A 24,260-nucleotide genomic window follows, 5' to 3' on the forward strand; every position below is an offset into this window, starting at 1 on the left:
TCATTAGGTAGCGGCGGAACGTAGACATGAGAGTTATGTCAGAGGCCAGCGAAAAAGAGCTCTGTCATCTCGAACATTACGAGCAGTCCAACGGCTAGGGTCTTCGACGTTCAACCACCCTCGTACAAAGATATTAAAATGGGGAGGGGCTCCATTCTGAAGCCAAAATAAAAGTTTATAGGTTCACCCTCTACATGCTAACTGGGGAAAGAGCCATTCTTTCGTGCTGCAAGCGAGAAAACAAAAAAAAAAAAAAAAACAGTATTCGCGCATGCGCTTGTCTAAAACTGTTTAATTAAAGTCTTTAATTGTGGCATTGAACCAACAATCTACAACGCTTACAGTTCATACCATTACAATTTTATATACGGGACATTATTTTATGGACATGCTGTACTTCCGAGAACTGTCAAAACTGAGACAAGTTACACGACACAGCCTGTGTGTACGCGCAAGAGCTCATCAACATGTTGGACGCGTGCCTTCTTGGAAGGGTGTTGTTGTACTCGCGCGAGGCTGTCGGGAGTGAGACAGGAGCGTCTTCAGGCCAAGGAGCTGAAGGTCGCACGCATTCGGCGTCACAGAGGCGTCGAACCGCGTCTACGCTACGACGCTGTGGTGACGCTGAAAAATGCGTGCGACCTCCAGTTCCTTGGCCTCTAAATCAATCAACGACCTCAAAAGCTATCCAAATGCATAGTTATAACCACATTTCGTTGGAAATCGGCAGTATTCAAGTTGATGGGAACGGAATCAAAACCTAAAAGAAAAGAAAAAAAATCGTGTCCGAGCCCCTGTTCGTCTCGGCAGCAGGGGTTCGGTTCCCCTAAAGGATAAATATTAGTGGTAGGTCAGATCTTTATTTTCTCGAATCCGATTCTCGAATTGGAATCACAAAGTGTAAATCGAATCTACCATCCGGATCCTAATTAACGCATCAACGGTTAAAATAAAATGATGAACCATTAATGAAAATATATGAACTATTTTGTTAAAAAATTCCACCCTTAAATGTTCTTTCGTCGATCTATGCCAGAATCCATACATATCAATATTTACATTATTGCACATTAAAATAACGATATATGGCTGAACAGTAATAAGATAGGCACATAGGAAAACACAAGTAGACCAAAGAAAATTCAGAGCTGTCAGTGTTGAATTTGTTTACTTAGAAAAATTCCCTCAGTATTTTTCTTCGAATTATTTACCTAGACCCTCGATCCTTTCGTATACTAGAGATTCTATGGTATTCGAGGGTTCGAGGGATCGGTCGGCCCATCCCTAATAGAAATCTGTTATATCACTAGTGGGGAATGTTCGCGGATATCTTCACTGCGCTTCAGATGTGAAACTGATATGGGGATTTTACCCGCTATCTTTAATTTTTTAAAACTGCAATACATATTCATTTTCAAACCATAGCACACACCTAGTTTTGGGTCCTCGTTGAAGTGCATACTCGTGGTATATTATAACAATTATTGTGTAAACTGAAGCATTTCTCGTGAAATAATCATTTAGTACAACATTCCGGTGGTTAGCTGATGGAGCCTTCACATTAATGCCACATGATAACCGCGCATAACTTTTGAGAATGAACATATATATATATATATATATATATATAATTTATTTATGTTTTGTGCCAATTATTAGAATAAAAATTTCAAAGTAGGAATTATCTCACAACATTTCCCAATCCAAGACGGTGGAGTATGTTACTCTTTAAAACTACTGCGAATCAGGAACATTTTACTGCGAATCTGTTGAAACTTGAACCAAAGAATGTTCCAATTCTACGGCTTCATAGTTAAAAGGTACTGATTTCCAGTAGTTTTAAAAGCCTAGTGTTTGGAGCGTGGACGATGTTTTTCTCCTTGGAATGTTACAAATATCCGCGCCCATGACATAATACCCAGGGAGTTTGGTTTTTTTTGGGGGGGGAGGGGCAGTACTCTGAAATTAAAAAGCCCCTCACCCGAGGGGAGGGGAAGGTGTTTGCGCCTGTAAAACTGTGACTTTGAAACGGGAATGTTAAACATAATTCCATGAGCCCCCCCTTCCACCACCGCCCCCCCCCCCCCCCCCCCCCCGGCCATGGAAATCCTACAAATTTACGGACCTCGTTTATTTATACCGCCATCTTTCAGGAAACGGTTAACTCCTACTTCCAGTTGAGAATATGCTACTGGGTTTTTGATGCCCCAACCATAAGTCAACCCTTTAACACCACTTCATTATTACTTTACTTATTACATTTTTATATTTTTTTTACTTATTCCTGCATCGGGCCCAACCCTGTGATATTTCTCTTGTTTTAAGTGTTTTATAACTTACTTTCCTGTGAAAATTACTAACTGAGCATGCCATTTTTACTTTTGTGTGTATGTGTGTACTACCTCAGGCATCATTGAACTGAATTAAGTAACGTGATTTTTTTTATAACGAAACAAAGTTCCTTTTCGGAAATATTGCTCTAGAAATATTTTCTGTTGGATCTGAAGGTGAAACTAAACTAAATGAGAAAGTAAGGTGGGAAACCGAACGAACGTTGGAAGCTGATGGGAAGAAAACCTACTGGCTCATCGAAACGTCCTCCGAAATTCGAACACGTCTCAACTCAGCGAAGGATAAGTTGCTTGACCACTTTATCACTGTGACTCATTAATGTTTCGGGGCCTCTCCTTTTATCTTTGTGTTTACCTCATTTTGTACTTTCCTGCGTCTAAACAGGGAGTAAAACTCATCCTTATCTTTATCTTTAGCCATTTGCCTTTGACTGACGTCTTGTCTGAGAGTACACCTGGTGAAGAAAGACTAAAGGTCTCACTGGGATATGATCTCATGCTGTACGTTGTAGAAGGGGGCTGATCACTCCTTTTTTTTCACTGGCAAGCTCGCTGTAGCTTAGCCAATAAATACTCTAAGCTTTAGGGAATATTAGTATGTTTTACAGCTTTTAGAAGAAAATAACCACATTGTTGTATTTTGACAATTGGTAGTTTATTCAATTCTGCAGACAACGAACTTACCTACCGTCGACTGAATGCAGTAACCAGAGTGGGCGATAGGAGATAGAAGTGACGAGACATTACTCGAAACAGTGTTCTTTAAGTGACGTATTATTCATTTTAAAAAAATTGCATAGTTTTTATTTGATTAGGTATCAAAGTCGTAATTCGAACTTTTTGGGATACATCCATTAGGATAACTAAATGTATTACAGAGCTGAAAAAAAGATATGTTCAACAGCATGTGTCGCTATTAGATCAGTAATTTCCTCTGTAGGTATCTATATATGTGTTTGAGCCATTTCATTTACAACATGTTCCCTTTGTTTTGAAGTTTATTATTAAATAAGTATTTGCAGTTTTCGAGGCTTCGGTGATCGATGGCAAACAAGGAGTGTAGAATAAAGTATGCCAGTCGCTGAAGTATGGAGCTAGCTTGACGGCAGGGACGTGATCGTACGTTTCGCGAAAGGTACTTTCGAACCGCCGCGCCGCGCCGGCAGGTGGGACGGAAGAGCGGAAGACGTCACGACGCTGCTGGGGGCAGCGACGCCCTGCCTCAACGCGCGCGGAGCTGGTCGCCGCGGCGGCAGACCACGTGACCTGCAACAACTGCGGGGGGAACCGGTCCGTTGCGCGCGGGTCAGCCGCCCCGGTGAGAGGGGGTGCGGGGGAAGTGGCGGCGGCCTCGCGGGCCGCGAAGTGCACAGTCGCCGGTGCGATGGTCGTCCGGAGACTCCTGTGCCCGCTGTGGCGCCTCCTCCGTGCGTCGGGTGAGTCAAGCCGTGCCAGGGGGCGCAAATATGCGGCATTCGCAAGGAGAAGGGTAACGATAGAAATTCGCGTGGGGTGATCCGCGTGGTACGAGAATTTCGGGCGCAGGTTTTAACCGACACAAGTAATCTCTGGATACGATGCTCGTATGTTGTACACTGTCCATATTATGCAATAGGCATAAATCTTTTAAAAATATACAGAAAACGTTCCATAAAACATAGTTTCGACGTTTACGTTCATCAACCCCGTTCCAAAGTCATGATTTTGCAAGCGTAAGCGGCCTCCCTCAGTGAGGGGCTTCTTGATTCCAGGGAAGGGGAGGGGGGCTGCTGGCAATCCCGGGATCTACGCCCACGCACGTCAGATAGGTCCCTAGCTCGTAAATGCCATTATATGTTTGAAGCGCGAGATAGTTTCGTCCTTAGAGTACCAGACGCCAAAGCTTCGAACAGCAGAGTTGGGAGATTGCAATGCTGGTTAAAGACAGGTTGCTGAATATGGCAGTACCAGTGTTACTTCCAGGAATCTCGTCGAGAGGGCTTCTCACGCCGAACTATTGTCACACACACCTCCCCCCCAAGGTAGATTTGTTTAAATGCGGGCAAATAGTTTTATTTAATTAAAAGAAACTAATAAAAACATCTAAAAAATGTATATAAGGTGGGTTTCTTATTTGTCTATTGTATAAACATAGAAATTTTACTGCTATTGTATTAACTTTAAGGCACTGTTGGGATGTAATTAACGAAGCAGGTAGTGCATTTCTGAAAGATTTAATTTGCTCAGTCGGGATAAATAACTCTGGAAGAGAGACTGGGCGGACACTCCAAGGTCAGTGGTCCAGCGACCGTTTGCGGGCGTGGTTTACTGCAAAATTGTGAACCAAGGAAGCCGGATGTGAGTTGCGAACTTCCGCGCGCTGCGGCATTAACGCCACGCGAGACTGCTCATAGGTGCTCATGAGCACCGGCGAACCCGTAAACTTAGAAATCAAATACTGCGTAGCTAAAAATCACTTGGTGCATAGTTATTTTTTTGTTTGGTTTTTGGTTTTCGCGAAGAAATATTTCAAAACCGACGCTATAGAATTTTACACTTTTGTATACACTATGCCAGGGTAAGAATCCGTGCCCAGTAAAAATGCGAACACTATTTGTATTGGTACAGTTGTTTTCATGTAAATGTACAAACTTACAAATATCTGTAATTTAACATGAATATTTCTGTTCCAATTACAAAAAAAAATCACACTGTATGTTTCTATTGGTTTTTGTTTTTTTTCGGTGCTTTGCAAAGGAAGGAACAGATGCTCCTGCATCCTCCCCCCCCCCCCTCCCTCCTTTTTCCCCCTCGTTCCTGGATACGCCCTTGGTGACAGAAACTGCCGCTGTGTGAGACCTTGGGGAAAAAAAACAATTATAAACTTTTAATTATGACCATTTTCCTTTACCATTGAAAACGTGAAGCAAATGTACGACGATAAAATATCTAAACAAGTTCTAAGGAGATAGAACTGAATCTTCTTGTGTTTACCCAAAAGGGGTAATGCACGGTAATTGCAAGCCAAGTATCCAAAACTTAGCGATGATACTGTTACTCATTAGTAAGATCAACGTGTTCAGAAGCACTATCAACAATGTTGGAAACTTTCGAGAAAAATTTTTCTTAATGTTGAATTTGCACAGTGTACTATCTAAAACGTTTCTTTCATTGATATCTGAGCGAGATACATGTATGTTAATTAAATTCAACTTGGAATGGTTCTCTAAATAAATAATAACTAATTGTAAGAGATGATACAGAACTATTTTTAGCTCTCCTTGAAAAATCATCGCTTTGATTATATCTCCTTGACAAATCTCAAACCTCTTGTGAATAATTAATCCAAATTCCTGGCCTGACAAACCATATGAGATATAATTCCAAGCTTCCTACGGCTGTGCACTTCGGGGAAGGAAACCACTGCTTACTTCATTTGGGCGCATGGATATGTAGTGACAGTTCCGCTGGGTCCCGAATGTTGAACATGTCCAAAAATAGGTGCAGGTGGTTGGTCGAGCCGTGGCACTAAGTATTACTTGTGTACAATCCCGAGGATTGTCGATAATTCCATTTTAATGGTATTTTTTTTGCTATAAGGGATATTTCTGTAAATTAAAAAAAAGAACACAGCTCTCTTGAAATTGTGGTTAAGTAGCGAGATTGTTCTAAAGGTATTTACTAAACGTTATTTTCAAGTTGTCAAACAACGCAAAATTAACAGTAATTACGAACATTTACGCAACCTTTTACAAATTTAAAATTACTCTTTGAAAACATCCGTTGAAACATTTGTAATAGAATAATAGACGCAAGGGAGCTTTCATATTGAGGTGTATTTCTGTTAGTGAGGCGGGATGATAAGTGCGACGCTCGCTAGTGCTTCTAGCGCGGTGTCACCTCCAAGCAGTCTTCTCGTCGTCGTGATTATGGCATCCACGATATTTGAGCGGTAACCACAAAATTATATGGCGTATGTATGAAGATGCAGTTGTAATGCACGTCCCTTGAGTGCTTTCAAGAATCTATACAGGACTAGCTGACCCGGCGAACTTCGTACCGCCGTAGCGTAGCAATGATGCACTACTTTATTTTGTATAGCTGACCTATCTTAGGTATGAGTACCTATTCAATTTTAACTGGAATCTATAATATCCTCCATATAAAAATGAATCCATAATTCCCTGGTATCACTATAACTGAAAAGGACCTTACTAATTTAATTAAATAAAAAACAAAATATAAATTGTCAAAATAGTGTTTATTCCATAGGATTCAATAATTCCACTAATGTTTTTACAAATTGCTATTGAACAACTTGGCATTTTTAAGTAAACAATGAGCTCAATACCACGCGCGCTCTATAAATCAACTAATAGTCTCTGTACCCCTCACTGCTTCTCTCTACTCTAATGCTTTTTGATAAACTATATTTTTAGTTTTATGTTCTGGCGCGTAAATAAATAATGTTGATGGTTTTCCGACACGGGAACCGGCGACATATAATTGGCCATGTGAAAAACATGGATTTTCTAGGTTGATGCCACATACACTTAGCGACTGCCCTTGCGATTTATTTACTGACATTGCAAATGCAAGCCGCTCTTTAAAACAATTATATGTCAAACGACATAAAGTTACATTTAAAAAGTTCAAAAATGAAAATTCAACTGTAAATTAAAGAAAACGGTTGTATTCTTCTTTATAAGCAAGTATATCACACAAAAACAAACATAGAAAATGTTTACATAATGTATTGATTTTTTTTTTCTATTTTTAAACTGCAACACAGTAATAACGAATTATGGCATGACAATGGCCTAGGCAGAATGTACACAGCCAGAATAGCCTGCGCCAGCAGCTCTGTACCGAATGTACCGGTACAATATGTAGTAAAACGTTAATGTTGATAAATATTTCCTAAACGATACAGTTTCTTTACATCCTCTTTGAAGATATTTGCAGCAAACATTCTGTCAATTCTATGTCAAACGTCATAAGGTTACTTTAAAAATATTTATATTGTACAAAGTGTTGGGTTAGTTTGGAAATAATTTTATATATGGTGGTTCAGTATTCTTAAATTTTCTAATTTTCCGTGAAATTTTTTCTTTTATAATAACCTTCTCGTGACAATAACAAACACAACAAAAAAAGAATTAGTGAAATCGGTTCAGTCATTTACGCGTGATGGCGTGACCAAGGGAAATAGGAATTCATTATTCTTAAATTTTCTAATTTTCCGCACAATTTTCTTAATTTTTTCTTTCATAAGAACCTTCTCCTGACCATAGTAAACACAACAAAAAAAAATTAGTGAAATCGGTCCAGCCGTTCACGCGTGATGCCGTAACCAAGGAAAACGGGTTTCATTTTTATATATATAGATGTGTCACATCTATAAATTATTCTGAAAACACGCGTTTTATAAATTTTCACTCTTCTAAAATAACAGGTTAAGAACGAAATAACGGAAACAGACCTACCGATCTGCCCTCAGAATTTTCTTAAGTGCTTTCCGTAAATAAACAAAACTTTATTATATTGAGCAATTTTTAAACAGCGTAGTTTTTTTTGTGTATATCTGCACACCGGATGTGTGAGGCCCTTAGACAACAGAAATGACGAAGGAAAAAAAAGCGTAATATAAAGATGCTGATGCCATGCGTGTTTCTGGCAAGTAATTTGATTGTTAAACTATGCTACATGAATTCGTGTTGCACTTTTAGTTACCGTTCGAGAGAATACACTTTTTCGTTACACTGTAGTGACGTCTTCGCCTACCGGTCGTAAAGAAGTTTATCTTCGGAAAGCCCGTTAATGTTTTGTGAGACGAAGCCCTAAGCTGCGTCTAAGACGGGTGTGACGAGAGCCCAGGTGGTGCAATTGCAGCAAGTAGTTAACCTTCGGCCGCGAGGCTAGAGGCGGTGCAGTCGCCGATTTCCGGCCGTGGTGCATCTGGTAGGCGTTCCCCGGCCTTCCGAGCTCCGTCCGGCCACGTGACTCGCCGAGCGGCCAACAGCGCCTGTCCTTAGGCCCGCGGGGGAGGAACTCTAACTGCCGAGACTGAGACCTAGTGCTCTGAAGCATTTCTGGGCACACCCGCTAGATAGCAGATTTCCTAACATACTACTAACATAGCTACATCGATTGTGAGAATTAATGCGCAAGTTATTGTCGGGCAAACAAACCTGTAAAGTTTAACTAACTTTAATTTAGTACCCACTTATTTTGTGGCGTTGCATACCAGGCTTTTGAATCTCCTACCTACTAATTTACATAGCGCGCGCTTCTTTATCAAAACAAAAACAGCATTAAGTGTTTATCGCACAGTTTGGATCTCTATTACTCAGCAATTAGCCGTCGAGTAGTTAAATTAACATTATAAAATTAACACTTTGTATTTGAACCTCCCACCGGAATTTTCGCTAGTATTCATCGGCCCACCCAACAGATAGCGTCACATATCGCGTAAAACGTGGTTTCAGTTCCCACTGTCAGAGTCGAAGCACTGATTTATGTCCGTCCTTGTTCCGTGCGGTGGACCTGGTCAGCTGTGTCGGAGATTCTGCCGCACATAGACGGTCTCGTGAAGGGGCAATGGAGGTGACCACCCCAAACAAACAAAACCTCCGCGACTAAAAAAAAAAATTCTCCAGACCATGCCTAACCTTGAAGTCATTTTATTAAATTTATTATTTCACATTTTTAGAGATACTTTTTTTTTAAATTCTATTTGTTGACATGACGTCAGAAACGTGTTAAAATCGTTTTTTAAAGGGCTCTTATTTTTCAAAATTTCGGACTCTTTCATTTAACTTTGAGGTATTCAGTACAACCCAAAACCCTCCGGTGACTACCCCCTCCCCCCCCCCCCCCCCCCGGAAAAGACTTCAGCGCGAGTCACGGCGGGAACACGGCACGAACCTCGCCACACGAGCTTCAGACCGACAGCTCGCTGAGACACTTATCTTGGTCAGAATACTGAATTCAGAATCCCCATTAAAGTAGTCTGAATGTTGTAGTGGTTGCCGGGCCTAGCAACAGTATATGCTTTCCTGGTTGGATGTATGTGTGTGAGTGGGGGGAATTGGAGGAAATAAAAATGAGTTGTACTCTGACTTATCGTGGGAATCCCTCTAGAAGCAGTTGACGGTTAGAGGTCGTGATCACCAGGGGCACCCCTTAGGTTGGAAATGGCTACAGGAAGCGCCTAGCGCGTATGCAACCTTCGCTCTTCAAGGTTAAACGGGTATCCATTGGTCCAGGGGGACACAGTCGCAAATAATGTCTTTCGATAAAAATACGTGGACCCCGCCTAACCACTTACAAGGTCGTCTAGGTTTGGTAATACCAGCAAGCTGAGACCAACCACGTGAACATGTTTTCAATATACGAAGGAAAATGAAACAAAAGCAAAAAAACTTGCTTTCGGCCGCCTCAGACGCTACTAAAGCTACCTTACTTTTAAGATATTATAATGAATCACTATTTATATATTACAATGTAATAGAGCGACTTCAGTACGCGATTCAAGCGCCTCGTCGACTCTACACGCAGGGCAGCGAACAGGGGTGCAGATTGTTTCTTGTGCTGTGGGAAAATTCAGCGGTTAATGTGTAATTTGATTTCCCACGATAAACAACAAAAATCTGTACCAGTGTTAAGTCAGAATCTGAAATTTATTACATAAAAACTCTCCGAAAATATCCTTTTTACCCTCACATAACAACAATTTAACAAGCTGTAAAGAGCTGGTACATATTCTCGTTCATGTAATGTTTCTAAAACACTAATAATGTTCGCAGGCTTTCACGGCCATTGTCTAAAGTAGCTTGGCTTCTGGGTTGTAGTCATATCCTTGACATGGCTACAACTCAGAAGCCAAGCTAATTCTAAAATGCTGTTCGAAGCCAGAATTTACACCAGAATGATCAATAGAGTTCAAATAACAGACAAATCTTCACAGTTTCACAATGCGTTGAAACGTTTTATATTCTTAAACAAAAACGTGGAGTTACAGATATACTGCATACTCTCGTACTGTGTAAATACGCCAATCGCATGCTCACCGACATACTCTCTTTCTTTAAACCCTACAATATACATTATGTCCATAAAAATATGGCTCAGTTTCAATGGGCAATTTAATTTAGACTTTTTACAACAAAAAATTTATCAAATTGAAGGTAAACTTTTTTTCGTACAAATATTCAATATGTGCACCTTTAGTTACACGGTACACATCCAACGTAAAGTCCAATTCTTCCCACACTTTGGTTAACACGTCCGGAGTAATGGAAGCAATAGCCTCTTCAATTATGTGTCTCAAATCTGGCAAATCATTAGGTAGCGGTGGAACGTAAACATGATCTTTTATAAAGCCCCCCCCCCCAAAAAAAAATCACATTGTGTTATGTCAGGTGAAAATGGAGGCCAGCAAAAATTATCTCTGTACTCTCGACCATTACGACCAATCCAACGGTCAGGTACTTCAACAATTAAACTTTGAACGAAACTCACTTTGAACTGACAGTATAGATTCACTCGAAGAAAATTGCAGAAAATCAAACGCTTTACGCTCAGGAGTCACCATTTTGTGTAGGCGGCGGTGCAAGCGAGAAAACAACAAAGCTGTACTTACGCATGAACTTATCTAAAACTGTTTGCGTTACTCTTTGATTGTGACATGGAACCAAAATTATACAACGTTTATTGGGACATTCTTTAATGAACATACTGTATTATTTTTCCATTGTATATTTCTCCAACAAGTTTTTACATCTTCGCCTTTTATAGTGCAAACCCATAAGAAAGATAATATTTTGGATATGTTTGCCCTCCAAAATATGAATGTATATACTGATGGAGGCGTGACTCTATTTCAGTCCCGTGTGGCGAGACTGGCAGATACAGCCCAATGAAATCACAGCTAGGCTGACTAATTATTCGACCACAACTTTGCATTAATTATTCCAGCCTCATTTATGTTTTATTTATTCTCTACTTCCTTACATTTTTCACTTCATTTTAAAAAGAAAAAAATATATATTGCGCGTCTCAGATATTTTCAACATTATGAAAGGGGCCCGCCTAGTCAGGGGTGTATGTGTGTTAGTGAGGCGGGATGATAAGCGCGTCGCTCACTTGTGTTTCTAGCGCGGTATCGCCTCTAAGCGCAAGGCTCTGAACTGGCGCGCAGTCTTCTCGCCGTATATAGGAAAACTATGAAATTTGACCAGTGACCATAACATTATATGGCGGAGATATGAAGATAAATGTGTAATGCAAGTCCTTTAAGTACTTTCAAGAATCTGTACTGATTGCTTTGTGCCTAAAAAATACTCTGAAAATGCGCCTTTCAGTCATTTTAACTCTTCTAAAATTACAGTTAAAAACTTAATCCGAAAACAAAAGTACTTTTCGGCCCTTGGCAAATTCTAAAATGGTTTTCGTGAACAGACCCCACTCGGATATCTTGAGTAGTTTTCAAATAGCGTTGTTTTTCCTGAAGTTGTGTGCATCGTGTGTGTGCCCGGGCAGGCGGGGGCCTTAGATTTAACTAACACACAAAATATATTGTGTTGCACTGAGAGAAAGGTTTGTTTGCCTCAACAAAATATTTGTTTGTATATGGCGAAATAAATATATTTTGTTAATTCAAACAAATATTTTGTAGTAAGAAAGATTCTGTTGACCCCTACAAAATGATTTTGACAACTCAAATATATATTTGGTTAGGAGTAACAAATCATTTTTTGTTACTTAACGAGTTTGGTTAAGATAACAAAATATTTTTTTCCACCAAGTAAATATTTTGTTTCGCCATATATAAACAAATATTTGTTTAGTTCAAACAAACCTTTTTCTCTGTGTGGCCAAACACTATAAATTAAGCGAATAAATTCTGACTCATCACACATCAACAATCTACAGTAAACGTCACAGAAAAATGTTTGACACACGCTAAATGGTACTAAAATTATTTTAAATTATTCAGTATCGCCAGTCAGATTCGCATCAAACAACACTTCAAACAAACATTCACGCTTACCTGGAACATTAGAATTTTTACAATCACTACAATTATGCAAGAAATTTCTCGCATGCCAGTGAATAATTCGCAGGTAGAATATGTTACGAAGAGCCAACTGTACGAAGCGATAAACACCACACCGTAGAAACACAAACGCAACCCCAACAGAGAGCATGGGATTACATTATGCAAGAGCTCAAAAAATATTCTGCTTCAGATGAAAACAGCGAAATTCACAAGAATTTGGATGCCTCTCCCGTATTTATGGAGCTTAAACGTGTTTAAGCCAATCCTGTCGTGAGCCTAATGTGCCGAGCATGGAAAAGTGCGGAAGTTTAAGTAGCATACACGCGTTACTTGCTACTCATATTAATATTCTGAACGGGCTCATGAAACATGGCAACAAATTTTTTTTTTAATGTCAGGGGTTTTCTCTCGTGGGTTAAATTGAGGAGTAGTTATTTTCTCAAAGACACATCTACAGAACGACTATCTGAAGGTTTGCTAATTCTCTCCCTTTGGGAGCCTCTTTCGTGCGAGTGAAAGTCCGCACAGGTAAATAACCGCAACGAACTCTTCACTCCTTTGACTTTCTAAAAAAAATGAAACTAAAACACTACGCTAGATTTTTTTGCACTTCCGACCTCTCTCTTCTTCCTCTTTGGGACTTCGATGAAGTTTCGTCCCGAAGTACTTCAAAGCGTGAGGTTCATGAGACTCAAACCCCGGAATGGTGACTGTTCGACCCCTGTCTCAGGCATGATTACATAATTTCCGTGTATTGAGTTTTTTTTAGTGTTTCGGAGCCCAATACAATCTGGAGGTCCCGTTTTTTTTATCGCGCACAGCTGTGAAAACGTCGTGGTCACTGCCAGCCGCTTCATTGGCTGATAGAGTACTGTCGTATTACTGGCTGGTGGGCAATTTCCAAGGATTACGCTAACGAGTATTACAATTCCCTTTCTGGTAGCGTGATAGTGTGAGATGCGCGAAATGAAAACTAGTAGACCAGATAGGGCGTATCAACAAACACGACGTCCCTTATTTAGTACACGCGTAGCTAATTGGCGCGAGTGATCCGTAGAACTTGACCCAAGATACCAAAGCCCCAATTCTACAGACTCGTTCAAAGTAACGATTTTTTGTTCTTTCTTCGGTTGTTAGACGGAGACAAACGTGCTGGTTTGCACATAATTTCCTTTTGGAAATATTAAAAACTGAACAGGAAATAATTGCATCTATTAGTAATGATTTTTTTTTATATATGATTATGTTCAGTGACTTGTTAAATGTAAATATCACTGAAGATAGTTTTTACTGGACTCGCATTTCAAACACCAGTCCGATCTTCCTGATTTCGGTTTTCCACGAACTCTCGGAACCACCGAGCCCCAAGTAAAATGGAACGAATCTGCGATCCAGAGGTGAACGTGGACACGCGCAAGATGACGTCGCCTCGACGATGGCACGTCCTCGGACAAGCCTGAATGTGGGTCGCACCCGGAGCTGACGGGGCGCGCGTGCGAGGAATAGCTGTACCGCCATTGTTCGGTCCGCTGCAGGAGCCGTCGACGGCAGTTAGCGACGGCGGGCGACAATGCCCGCCTGTAAGCAGCTCCCGAATGCGCAGTGTGTTCGTTCCCCGTCGAAGGGGGGGGGGGGGGGGAAGCAAACAGCCGGCAACCGCGTAACTGCTCGTGTTTGCGCGGTCGACCAATCAGCGTCGCTGCGCCAAACGGCTGGGCAAACGCGGCTGTTTGCGAGCTACGAACCTGACTTTCTGTGGAAGCCATTGCCAAACAATTTGCTTTGTGTCCTTCTATATCACTGGCTGTGTTGGTCGACAAAAACCGCACCTATACAGTATGTCTATTAAAGAATGCTCCAGTAATAGAATTTAATATTATTAACAGTAAGCGTGGTAGAGTGTTGGTTTAAGGTAACAATTAAAGAGTAACTCAAAAAGTTTTAGACAAGCGCATGCGCGAATACTGCTTTGTGGTCTTCTCGCTTGAAGTAGAGAGTGAACCTGTAAACTATATTTGGCTACAGGATGAAGCCCCTCCCCGTTAGAATCTCTTTGTAAGAGAGAGGTTGAACGTAGAAGTCCTTGATCAGTGGATTGGTCGTAATGGTCGAGACGACAGAACTCTTTTTCGCTGACCTCCACGTTCACCTGACATAACGCCATGCCATTTTTTTTCCGTTGGGGCCTCATAAAAGATCGTGTCTATGTTTCGCCGCTACCTAATGATTTGCCAGAGTTGAGTCACAGAATTGAAGCGACTTATTGCTTTCATTACACCGTACGTGTGAACCAAAGTGTGGAAAGAATTAGACTTTAGGTTGGGTGTACATATTGAACATTTGTAAAAAAATAACTAGGTTGTTTTACCTTCAGTTTGATGTACGATTTGTTGTAAATAGTCTAAATTAAACTATTATAATATACTGTTACGAACGCAAACAGAGCCGCGACGCGCGCCAGGTTCGAGTCTGGCTGGCAGCCCTGCACGGCCACTGACGTCACGCGCTGTTCGTTGACGTAAGGCATGCCACGCGCGCCTGGCCATATTACAAGGGTCGTCGCTTTAACCCTCCTCCCTCCTATCCCTGCGTATCGTCCTGTCACGACGCTGTTACCTATCGCTGAGCGGCCTTGGAAATTCCTAGGGCCGCTGCGCGGAGTGGTGCGAATAAACGCCGCCCTTCTGGACCGTTCGGACGTCGGGTCGGTCCGAGACGACGCTACTCGTCAACGCCGCGCTCGTCAGTTCTAGAAAGACGAATCTCAGGTACTGAAGCAGCGACGCCGGCCTCCGCGGGAGTTCCGCGACTGGTGCCGCGTGAGTTCCGAGAGAGTTCCGCGACAGTTCCGAGAGTTCGGAGAGTTCCGCGAGTGAAGGGAAGTGCTATATCGGCGAAGAGGGTGAGAGGACCCCTCACCCCCCACCCCCACCCCGAGAATGGAGTGACGCGGAATTCACTGGATCGCAGCGACTAAGAGGCGCGAGACTGTGTGTGTGGACAGGCGCGAGTTAAGGGGCGAACCAGTGTCGAGCCTAGCTCCAGTGAGGAGTGCGAACTGCGGAACTTTACAGACATTGAGTGACTTTTTATGTGCTAGTGATCGGACATTTTGAAGTGCATTTATTGGTTATTAATGTAAATATTAGTAATTAATATAACTATAAAAATAATTGGGTTTTTCCTTACGAACCCAGTTCTCCACACATAGGTCGGAACAATACCATTGAAATTGGGACATTACTTTGTGCCATCATGTATTTATATCCAACAATCAGGGAGGGGGTAGGGTGGATATATCCCCGCCCCCTCAGAACTTATGAATAAATATTTGGAAAATATCAGTGAAGGCTGTGTGAGAAACAACGTCGCCTACGGCTACTACTGTAGACCTATATGTGAGTACATTAGTGTAAATAGCAATGTAAGGTTTTGACGTGAAAACGTATATTCGCTCGTTACAGTGATAGTCGGTGTAACTTCATCGTGTGACAGAATACCGTCAGATATGAATCGCTAATTGAATTGAATTGGTTGAGCTCACAACAAATATATCATGTCTTAACGTGTTTGTAGTGCATTATTTGTTTTGTTTTGCCTGTGACGTCATCGTACCAGGGTAGGCGCATGCTCGTGATTTTAAGGAATTATTCGCAATGCGATCGTGCAATAAACTATATTTTGTTATATTCTGTAAGCATTATACTACTCTGTAGAAAATTGATTGATAATTAAATTACATATAAAGGTGAAACACTTGTTATGATTTTATCGCGACGTTTACACGAAAAATCTATGGTGTGGACCCGAAATGCATTCCCGGTATTTCGAATGCACGTGTTTAAATTTTAAATTAAATTTCTACTATGTTTTTACAACCCCTTTCCTCTCCCGGAAAAAAATGTCCTTATCCACTCACAAGAAGGTGTGTGCAATATATGTGGTTCATTCCGACTGATACAAATCTGAAATACTGGAATCTAGTATAACAACGTTTTGATAACTTTGTGATGAACTGTAAAAGTTGTAGCTACGCTGTATGTAATTTTCGGTAGTGTTCTTTAACAAGTAATATCAAACAATACAGTTGTGAAGGAAATTTACCCTACAAGTGTTGTACATCTCTATTCATTCATTGTAAATCTACCTTATAATTGTACGGGTTGATAAATTCCATTATTTTAGTGTTATCAAAATTGTTGGATGCTGAAGGCTGTCACTGAACATTTTCTGCAAGGCTGTGAGGGAAGACATGACAATTGTAAAGGCTTCCTTTAATATCAGATTAGGCTAAGTATACAGTCAAACACTTCTGATAACATTGTTTTATTAAGCTTAATCAATTGTGGTGTAAGAAACCTGTATCGAAACTTCAATTTTAGATGTTTCACCTAAGATATAACTAATGGTTCAAAATTATATGGAAATCTCAGTAATCTATTAAAAAACCTTAACCTGAATTAACAACCTTTGTTTTAAAAAAACTATTTAGAACCAAAGTAATAATTGCAACCTTTCTGAAAGATTTTATACTTGATATAATGAACCAAACTAAAAAAATGTTGACTTGATGATTTTTATAGAGTTTTATTTAGTAATATGAGTTTGGTGCAGTCCCTAAACTAAATGGTTAGGAAACACGTAAACATCGTGGACCAATGTCTCTCAGATTAAATTAACATTACCCGTTCATAAATGATATCTTTTTCTGCGAATCATTTCGATAATGCGTAGCATCAAAACTACAGCAATTTATCTAAGGAATATTCTGCCTTGTGATCTTTTATGCCTATAATTGCAACTAATCACCGTGATCACATACTCTGTTTCAAAATTTGCGTCATCAGTTCAATTTACATATTAAATAGAAACACGTACATTGAACATACACTTATTGTACTATACTTGCACTTATTATTGCACTGTTTTACTATAAGACAGCCTTGATTAAAGATTACTAAGTAAATAGAAAGATTAGATAGCTAACAGTTAAATACATAACGGTCCAGCGTGTCAGATTTTGGTTACGAGCAAGTATTTTTTTGGGGAATAATGCAACTGATAACCACGAGGAAAATTTGTACTGGCCTGTTTATCACACCAACTTCATCATCATCGTTAAGAATTTTTATCGATAAATTCTTTGATAGATACAGTTTGAGTATTTATTAGCATCAATAGTAGCTCACCATTTTAATATCCTTACGTGTATAAGTCAATTATATGAACCATTGCTCGCAAACTACTTAAACAAAAAAATTAAGAAAATCAAAGTGATAATTTTAAATACAAAGTTTAACTTCACACACTAATTTATTGTTCATAACTCTGGAGGATAAAGTATGCCAATTAGTTGTTTTTGCGTTATATAACTACAAACTTAGCCAAACATTGATATTTCAAAAAATTTAAACCTTTAAGCCTTTATATTATCTTCTTTCTCGTTTTGTTGGAAACCTTATTCACTCTTATGTTGGAATGAAATAATCACTTCATTAAAAATGCTAGTTAAAATATCCACTGCATCACATATACAAACATGATAAAGGCTTTTTATAAAAATACGTGATGTTCCTGCATAAACAAAATTTAATTATATATTAATTTTGTTATTACTGTATTACTTGTAGTGTACTCGGTGACTCATGGTTTCATATGTTTTTAACAAAAAGCCACAAATTAATTATACGCACTGGGCCATATAGATGAATTTCGACCACACTGATTACAGTTGATAGATAACTAAGTAGCCACTTCCACGTATAGCTCAAGCAGGATGTAGAGATAAATGACCACTACGTCGTATTAAGGTTTGCCTGATAATATGAATAAAGATATATTTTATCTGTAAGTCTAATTTATCAAGCTTTTTGGATATCAATATGCCAATTTCTTCGTACCGAAATTCTGATATTTGGTGTTAGCAATAAAAATAATTATTTTAAATGTGTCGAAATTTCATTGTAACTGGGATGCTTGTATAAGAATATTTGATGTTGTTATAGCTCACAAAAGCTAAACAATACTTTACCTAACAACTTATTATTCTTGCATGGCCTATTTGTATAACGTGTTGAATATATATATATACACTGGTCATTAAATAAACCGGGTTTCTCTGACTTTAAATTAAATTACAGTTTTATGAAAATATTATGAAAAGTGAAAGATAAACAAAGCTTGAACTGCGAAACCCACGTTCTACATTATCATACGTGTTTACCTATAAACTTTTGATAACAACTTTCCAATAACCTTACCTTACATGAACCATTTCGTGGTAAAAGCCCCAGTCCAGATGAAAGCTAGTAAAGGAGAGCTGTTCAATGCGATTATATAGTATTTAAAGGGTAACATTAAAAAATATTAAAGGATCTCTTTAACTTAGTTATTAGAAAATTTGTTTCCATAGTTTCACGATGAGTACTTTTGAATAAAAACAACGAGCCAGGATAACGTAGTTATTTTGTAATGGTGGAATAATAACAACGACACAAAGTAGGGCGCATGGAAGACCTCAAATAATTATTCAACTACAGTGTGTCAAATAAAAGAATGTCCCAGATATAAATTTTAATAGTATCAACTGTAAGCGTTGTAGAGTGTTGGTTAAAGGTCAAAAATTAAATGGTAACTCAAACTTTTTTAGATACGCTTATGCGCGAGTACTGCTTTGTTGTTTTCTCGCTTTCAGGGTAAAGTGGCGTTTCCTGGATGTAAAACGTTTTGTGTTCTGCAATTTGCTAAGAGTTCATATTTAATTTCAGTTCAACGTGCGTTTCGTTTAAAGTTAAATTGTGATCCCCCATGCGTAAAAAAACATCCGCCGATGGTATAGGCAGCTCGAAAGGATCGGATGTGTTTGTAAAGGGATAATCACGGGACTTACATAACGCCATGCGATTTTTTTTCCTTTGAGGCTTTATAAAAGATCGTGTCTACGTCCCACCGCTGTTTGATGATTTGCCAGAGTTGAGACACAGAATTGAACAGGCTATAGCTAACATTACACCAGACGTGTTAACCAAAGTGTGGGAATAGTTATACTTTATGTTGGATGTGTGCCATATAACTAAAGGTGCACATATTGAACATTTGTAAGAAAAAACTAGGATAGTTTACCTACAATTTTATATATGATTTGTAGTAAATGGTCTAAATTAAAGTTTTATAATACCTATACCATTGAAAATGGGAATTTTTCTTATGGACATTCTGTATTATGCTTACATCACTCCTTGGCGTGTTGGGTCGGCACTGTGTATTTTTGAAGCCACTCGTGCTCGTTTTCTTGAACTTGGGGCTTCTAGACGACCATCTTTCCCAGCGTGTGCTTCAGCTTAGTTGCTTGACAATCTTGCTGCTTCCTATATTGATTGCCTATGGTGTTTCACCGAACCGTAACGCAGTTAGCAGTGTCGTATAACAACACCATCTTCAGTGGGGCTTATATGAGTGTCAGGCATAGTAGGTTGTAGGGTGCCGTAAGGTGGTTTCAAGTGAAACTCCTTGTAAACTAATGTTGGTCATATGACAAATATATCAGAATGTACCTCAGTTCGAAATTGATACGAAGGTAACTGGGCTCATTTCAAAGTCGGTTTGAACTGGAGGTTACATGAAGTTATAAACTACAAAATACTGTATATCATTGAATTTTCCAGGCAAACGTTTATTTCCTTCAAATTTAAATTTCCAAATAATAAATAAATAAATTGCTGACTCATAACTGGCATTGAACTCTAGGGCAACGCTCAATATTATCAATTTAAAAAGAAAATGTAAAAAAAAAATACAAAATAAATTTAAGAGAAGGAAACTTTCTACATGTTACGGCAAAATAGCTGCTTGTTCCGCGCCAAAATGTGCTCTTGAGATGGTAAGTAAACAGTTAAAATCTCTTATCAATTATCTTTTCCATTAAAACTGATTTTAAAACTGGCTCAGTGTAGTGTTTTTGCCAATTAGCGCAGGTCATTGTGCGCTATACGTGCCGTGTCTGATAGATCAGCCTGTCATTCCCACGGCCAATGTATGCCTTGTTAATGCGAGAGTTGACTTCTTAGCTGCCGAGTGCGAAGTGGATTTCCAAGTCCGCGGTCAGTCCTCAGACTCTCGGGCAGAATTGCTGAATTGCATAGCCTCGTGTGTTCCGGAACATTTTCTCGTGTTTGAATCCAATGAAAATCAAGATATGTCCTTGTTCCTGTGATTCTTGCTTGAGAAATGAGTTATTGAGTTCTAAAATTACAATTTCTTAAAGTCGGCACCCATTGAAATCTTCTTGAATCTACTTCAGCGACGAATTTATGTGTTGTGGATATCTGCAACGGACATTGCTTTCGGGTGAAGAAAGGGATGAAATCCCGTCTGCTATAATCCTGGCAGAGTTTATTTGTTACGTTCACAAAATTGTGACCACGTTGATTACCCACTGTTATGGTTCGGGACACATTGTTTGTTAATGTGCTAAGTGGAGAGCTTATAAGAGACTGGAGTTAGTTTTACCCACACTCTATGTTTACAAAAACAATCAACTGTCTTCATAGAATCAGTATAAGAGGAATTTTCATCGATCTGATCTCCCATGTTCACGACCGTCCCGTGCGCTGTTGTGAATCAGTAGGTTCGAAAACATGGCGCACAAGTCTTGTGCAAACAACATGCTGTTACTGTTGCTGTTGTTAAGCCTATCTGACATTGATTAATCTTTGCGAAGAGCAAACCAAACCACGAATAATTGTGTTTCTCAGCTTGGAATGGGCAGGTCGTTTTCTTTTCTTTTGTGCCACACTTCGCCAGTTAACAATCGTCGTGATGCACTATGAGATCGGAAGTTAAGAAAACTTAGCAAATTAAAACAAGTATTTTTAAATAACTTTAAAAATCAAGCCAGGTTTAAGGCACACGTAATTACTGGCCCCTAGACATTTTCAGTATTCATTTTGGAGAGTCCTGACACAAACTTTTCATTTTCTCTGCTGTAGCTCACGACGATTCGTAGTCTACGTCACTGAGCAGATCGTGACGCAGATTGTACCCGGAGCGTGAGTTTTCTGCGCAAAGATAAAACTAAAGTTTGTCGTCAATTTTCATATAAATACAAAGTCGTGATTCTGGCCCGTGCAGATGAAGCCATTGTTTGTCCGACTCATCAAGTCACGCCTTGGCAGTGACGGAAAGGCAGTGTTCACAATTCGCAAAGAAAACACGCGTAATGTGAAATGATAATACCACTGTGGTGGGAGGGGTTTTGTAGGGAAGGAGGGAGGCACGTGTGATAGCTCGGTTTTGCACGCACTCCGGTTATATGCGTCTACGGCTGTGGGGCGGCAAGTGTCTAGTCTTCTCGAGGCCTCGCAACAGGTGAGCCAGCGAGACATAACCTCATACACGAGAGAAACGCACCGTGACGTAAGTAGCTGCAGTAGCGGTGTGCTGTGCTCCAGCACAGTGTACTACTTCTAGAATAAACAACTTCATTTTTCATCATCCATTCGAATGAAATCCGCTCTCCTCAAAGGTAAATGGCCGGTGACTGATGTTTCAGACGTTTTTCAGCCTCGCTGCAACACTACATTTCGTAGTAATTAATTAGTTAGAGATATTATTTAAAATGCAGCGTAAGATATTGGAATTTACGTAGTAAGAAATTACTCACATAAAAAAACAATATATTAGTAGCATCTCTCCTATAGTTGTTTATTAAAATGTCAAATTCATAATAAATTAATCATATTTTTGTCGTAAATTTTCAATGAAATATTGCTATAACTTACTTTATTTTTTATTAAAATTTCCAAAGATATTTTTAGAGTGTAGTAATTAATCGCGAATTTAAATGAAAAGACAACTTATTACGGTTAAGCAGGAATTTACTAAAAACCAGCAATTATTATTACTACTATAAATGCTCCAAAAAATCATCCCACGTTCGTATGAAAACTGACCACACGCACCAGGTATATGTTTTTCGTTGTAACATGAATTGTTATAATCCGCAACTGACTGAGCAATAAGCGTAATACTATGTAAAACTGTGACCATCGTAGCAGGATTTGGTTTTTTTTTTTACTTTTTCATCTGATCTATTAACACCCCTGTTTTTGTACCAAAAGTATGATAGAAGGGTAGAAGAGTGTTTTTTTTTTTCAGTTTGTGAGTTAAAACAATCCTGTCACAACCCTAAGATACAGCACAAATATCCTTGGCTTAGCAAGAGCCTGGAGCCTTGCAGTCCGAAGGCAACGACTACGCGACCATGCCAGGGGCGCTAATCTGTCGGATTCCCATGGCCTTCGAGCGGGGAGGGGAGCGCCTAGAGTAGTATTCTAGTTGGGGGGGGGGGGGGGTGCCCTTCCTCCAAATGTGGGTTCACGCCAATGTCAGGGAGGTTTCAAGTAAATAATAAATAACTGAAACTCAGTTAATTCCAGCTATGGAAAACATCAGCACGCTTTCCCCGACTCAGTCGTAGCATATTTCACTTGTCCTACAAAATGCAGGTTATGTTTACAGCTGTTTCAAAGTTAAAAATTACCTGCGAACTTTTTTTTATTGACGTTTATTGCGGTATTGGGTTCGGCTGCTCGGAGCTTAGTGTGTGATGTGAAGAGCAGAGTTTATCCCCGGCAATGCTGTGTTTCGCTGCGCGTGTGTGCGGCTTGGGCGTGGCTGGAAGAACGCGGAAGGCAGGCGATGTGATTGAAGCGTTCATCCGGGCTTTCAACTATTTCAGCTCTTGTTAACTTCGAGAAACAGTTGATCTTAATCATATTCCGACCGTCCGTGCGATGCGTCCAGTCGATGGCACAAAAACACACGGACTTTTTAATTTTGTTTTAATTATTTAAAAAGAATTGACAGAGAGAGACGTACTTTACGTGGTGTCAGACATTTCATTTGGACTTTGCGTGTGAAAAGACCATGTCTGACCATTTGAAATAAATATTATCATTATTTTAGTACGATGCTGCAAAAGGTAACATGAAATTCACAAAGCTCATAGAACACTTGTCAGTGCAATCGGTATCATATCATTAGTCACATAATCAGTTAAGTAAGTACAAACATTTCTCATCTGGAAGGGCATCTAGCTTGAATACTCATCGCTCATCGAGTATCTATCATTGGACCTTAACGGAGTGTTCATCAACGTTTTCCTGGTTTTATTACATTCGAGCCGCAATTGCAATGCATCAGGCACGCGACACTGGTGATTAGTTTGTTGCATTTCTCTTTCACGCCAACCTCGAGGGAACGACAGTTTGGTCATTCACAAGCGCTTCTTTTCACACTCTTTGAAAATCAAGCTTATGTCACTTAACCACTTGGTGGCTCTAAAAAGCTGTGATGCAGGGAAATCTCGGGATATCGACTGTATGCAAATTTTATCGAGTTAGTCTGTGCTCATGGTAGTAGATTTGATGATTCGCCCGAGGTTTTCTAGGAATCTTGATTCTGCTGTGTTTTGCCTTTTAGATGAGGGAAAATGACAAAACGAAGCACACTCGCATACCACGAGAAGAGAATGTTCCATTTTGGGAGGTCTTCCGAGATCCTAGTGATCTTTCAAGGCATATTTTACTTCTTTGTGCCTTGACGCTAGCTGCAGACGGCAGTGATTCGTGCTAATGTTAATTAGCATACTCATCACGAACACGAAGACTTCTCGAAATATTAAAGAAGCCTTCAAATTTCGGTTTGCAGTTACGATGCGGCAAATACTCGTGTTTTGAATAAGTAAGCAAAAACGCTTATGAGTTCTATATATGCACATATCTTAACTCGAAGTAGAGTGAAATCATGCACTCACAGCACATCGTAGCTTATTGCTATTATTATTACGTTTGCTATCTCGATGACAG

General features: G+C 39.7%; 1 protein-coding gene across 1 annotated transcript in view; it reads left to right on the forward strand.

The window, feature by feature from the left end:
- The first annotated feature begins 3,726 nt into the window (after positions 1-3,726).
- Positions 3,727-24,260, forward strand: part of LOC134530528 (heme transporter FLVCR2-like) — a 72,607-nt gene continuing 52,073 nt past the window's right edge. Inside the window, exon 1 of the mRNA XM_063365424.1 lies at positions 3,727-3,787. Coding sequence (XP_063221494.1) covers positions 3,736-3,787 — 52 coding nt within the window. The 5' untranslated portion in view covers positions 3,727-3,735. The remainder of the gene's footprint in view (positions 3,788-24,260) is intronic.

This window comes from Bacillus rossius, chromosome 3 (assembly GCF_032445375.1).
Source record: "Bacillus rossius redtenbacheri isolate Brsri chromosome 3, Brsri_v3, whole genome shotgun sequence".
Classification (NCBI taxonomy): Eukaryota; Metazoa; Arthropoda; class Insecta; order Phasmatodea; family Bacillidae; genus Bacillus; species Bacillus rossius.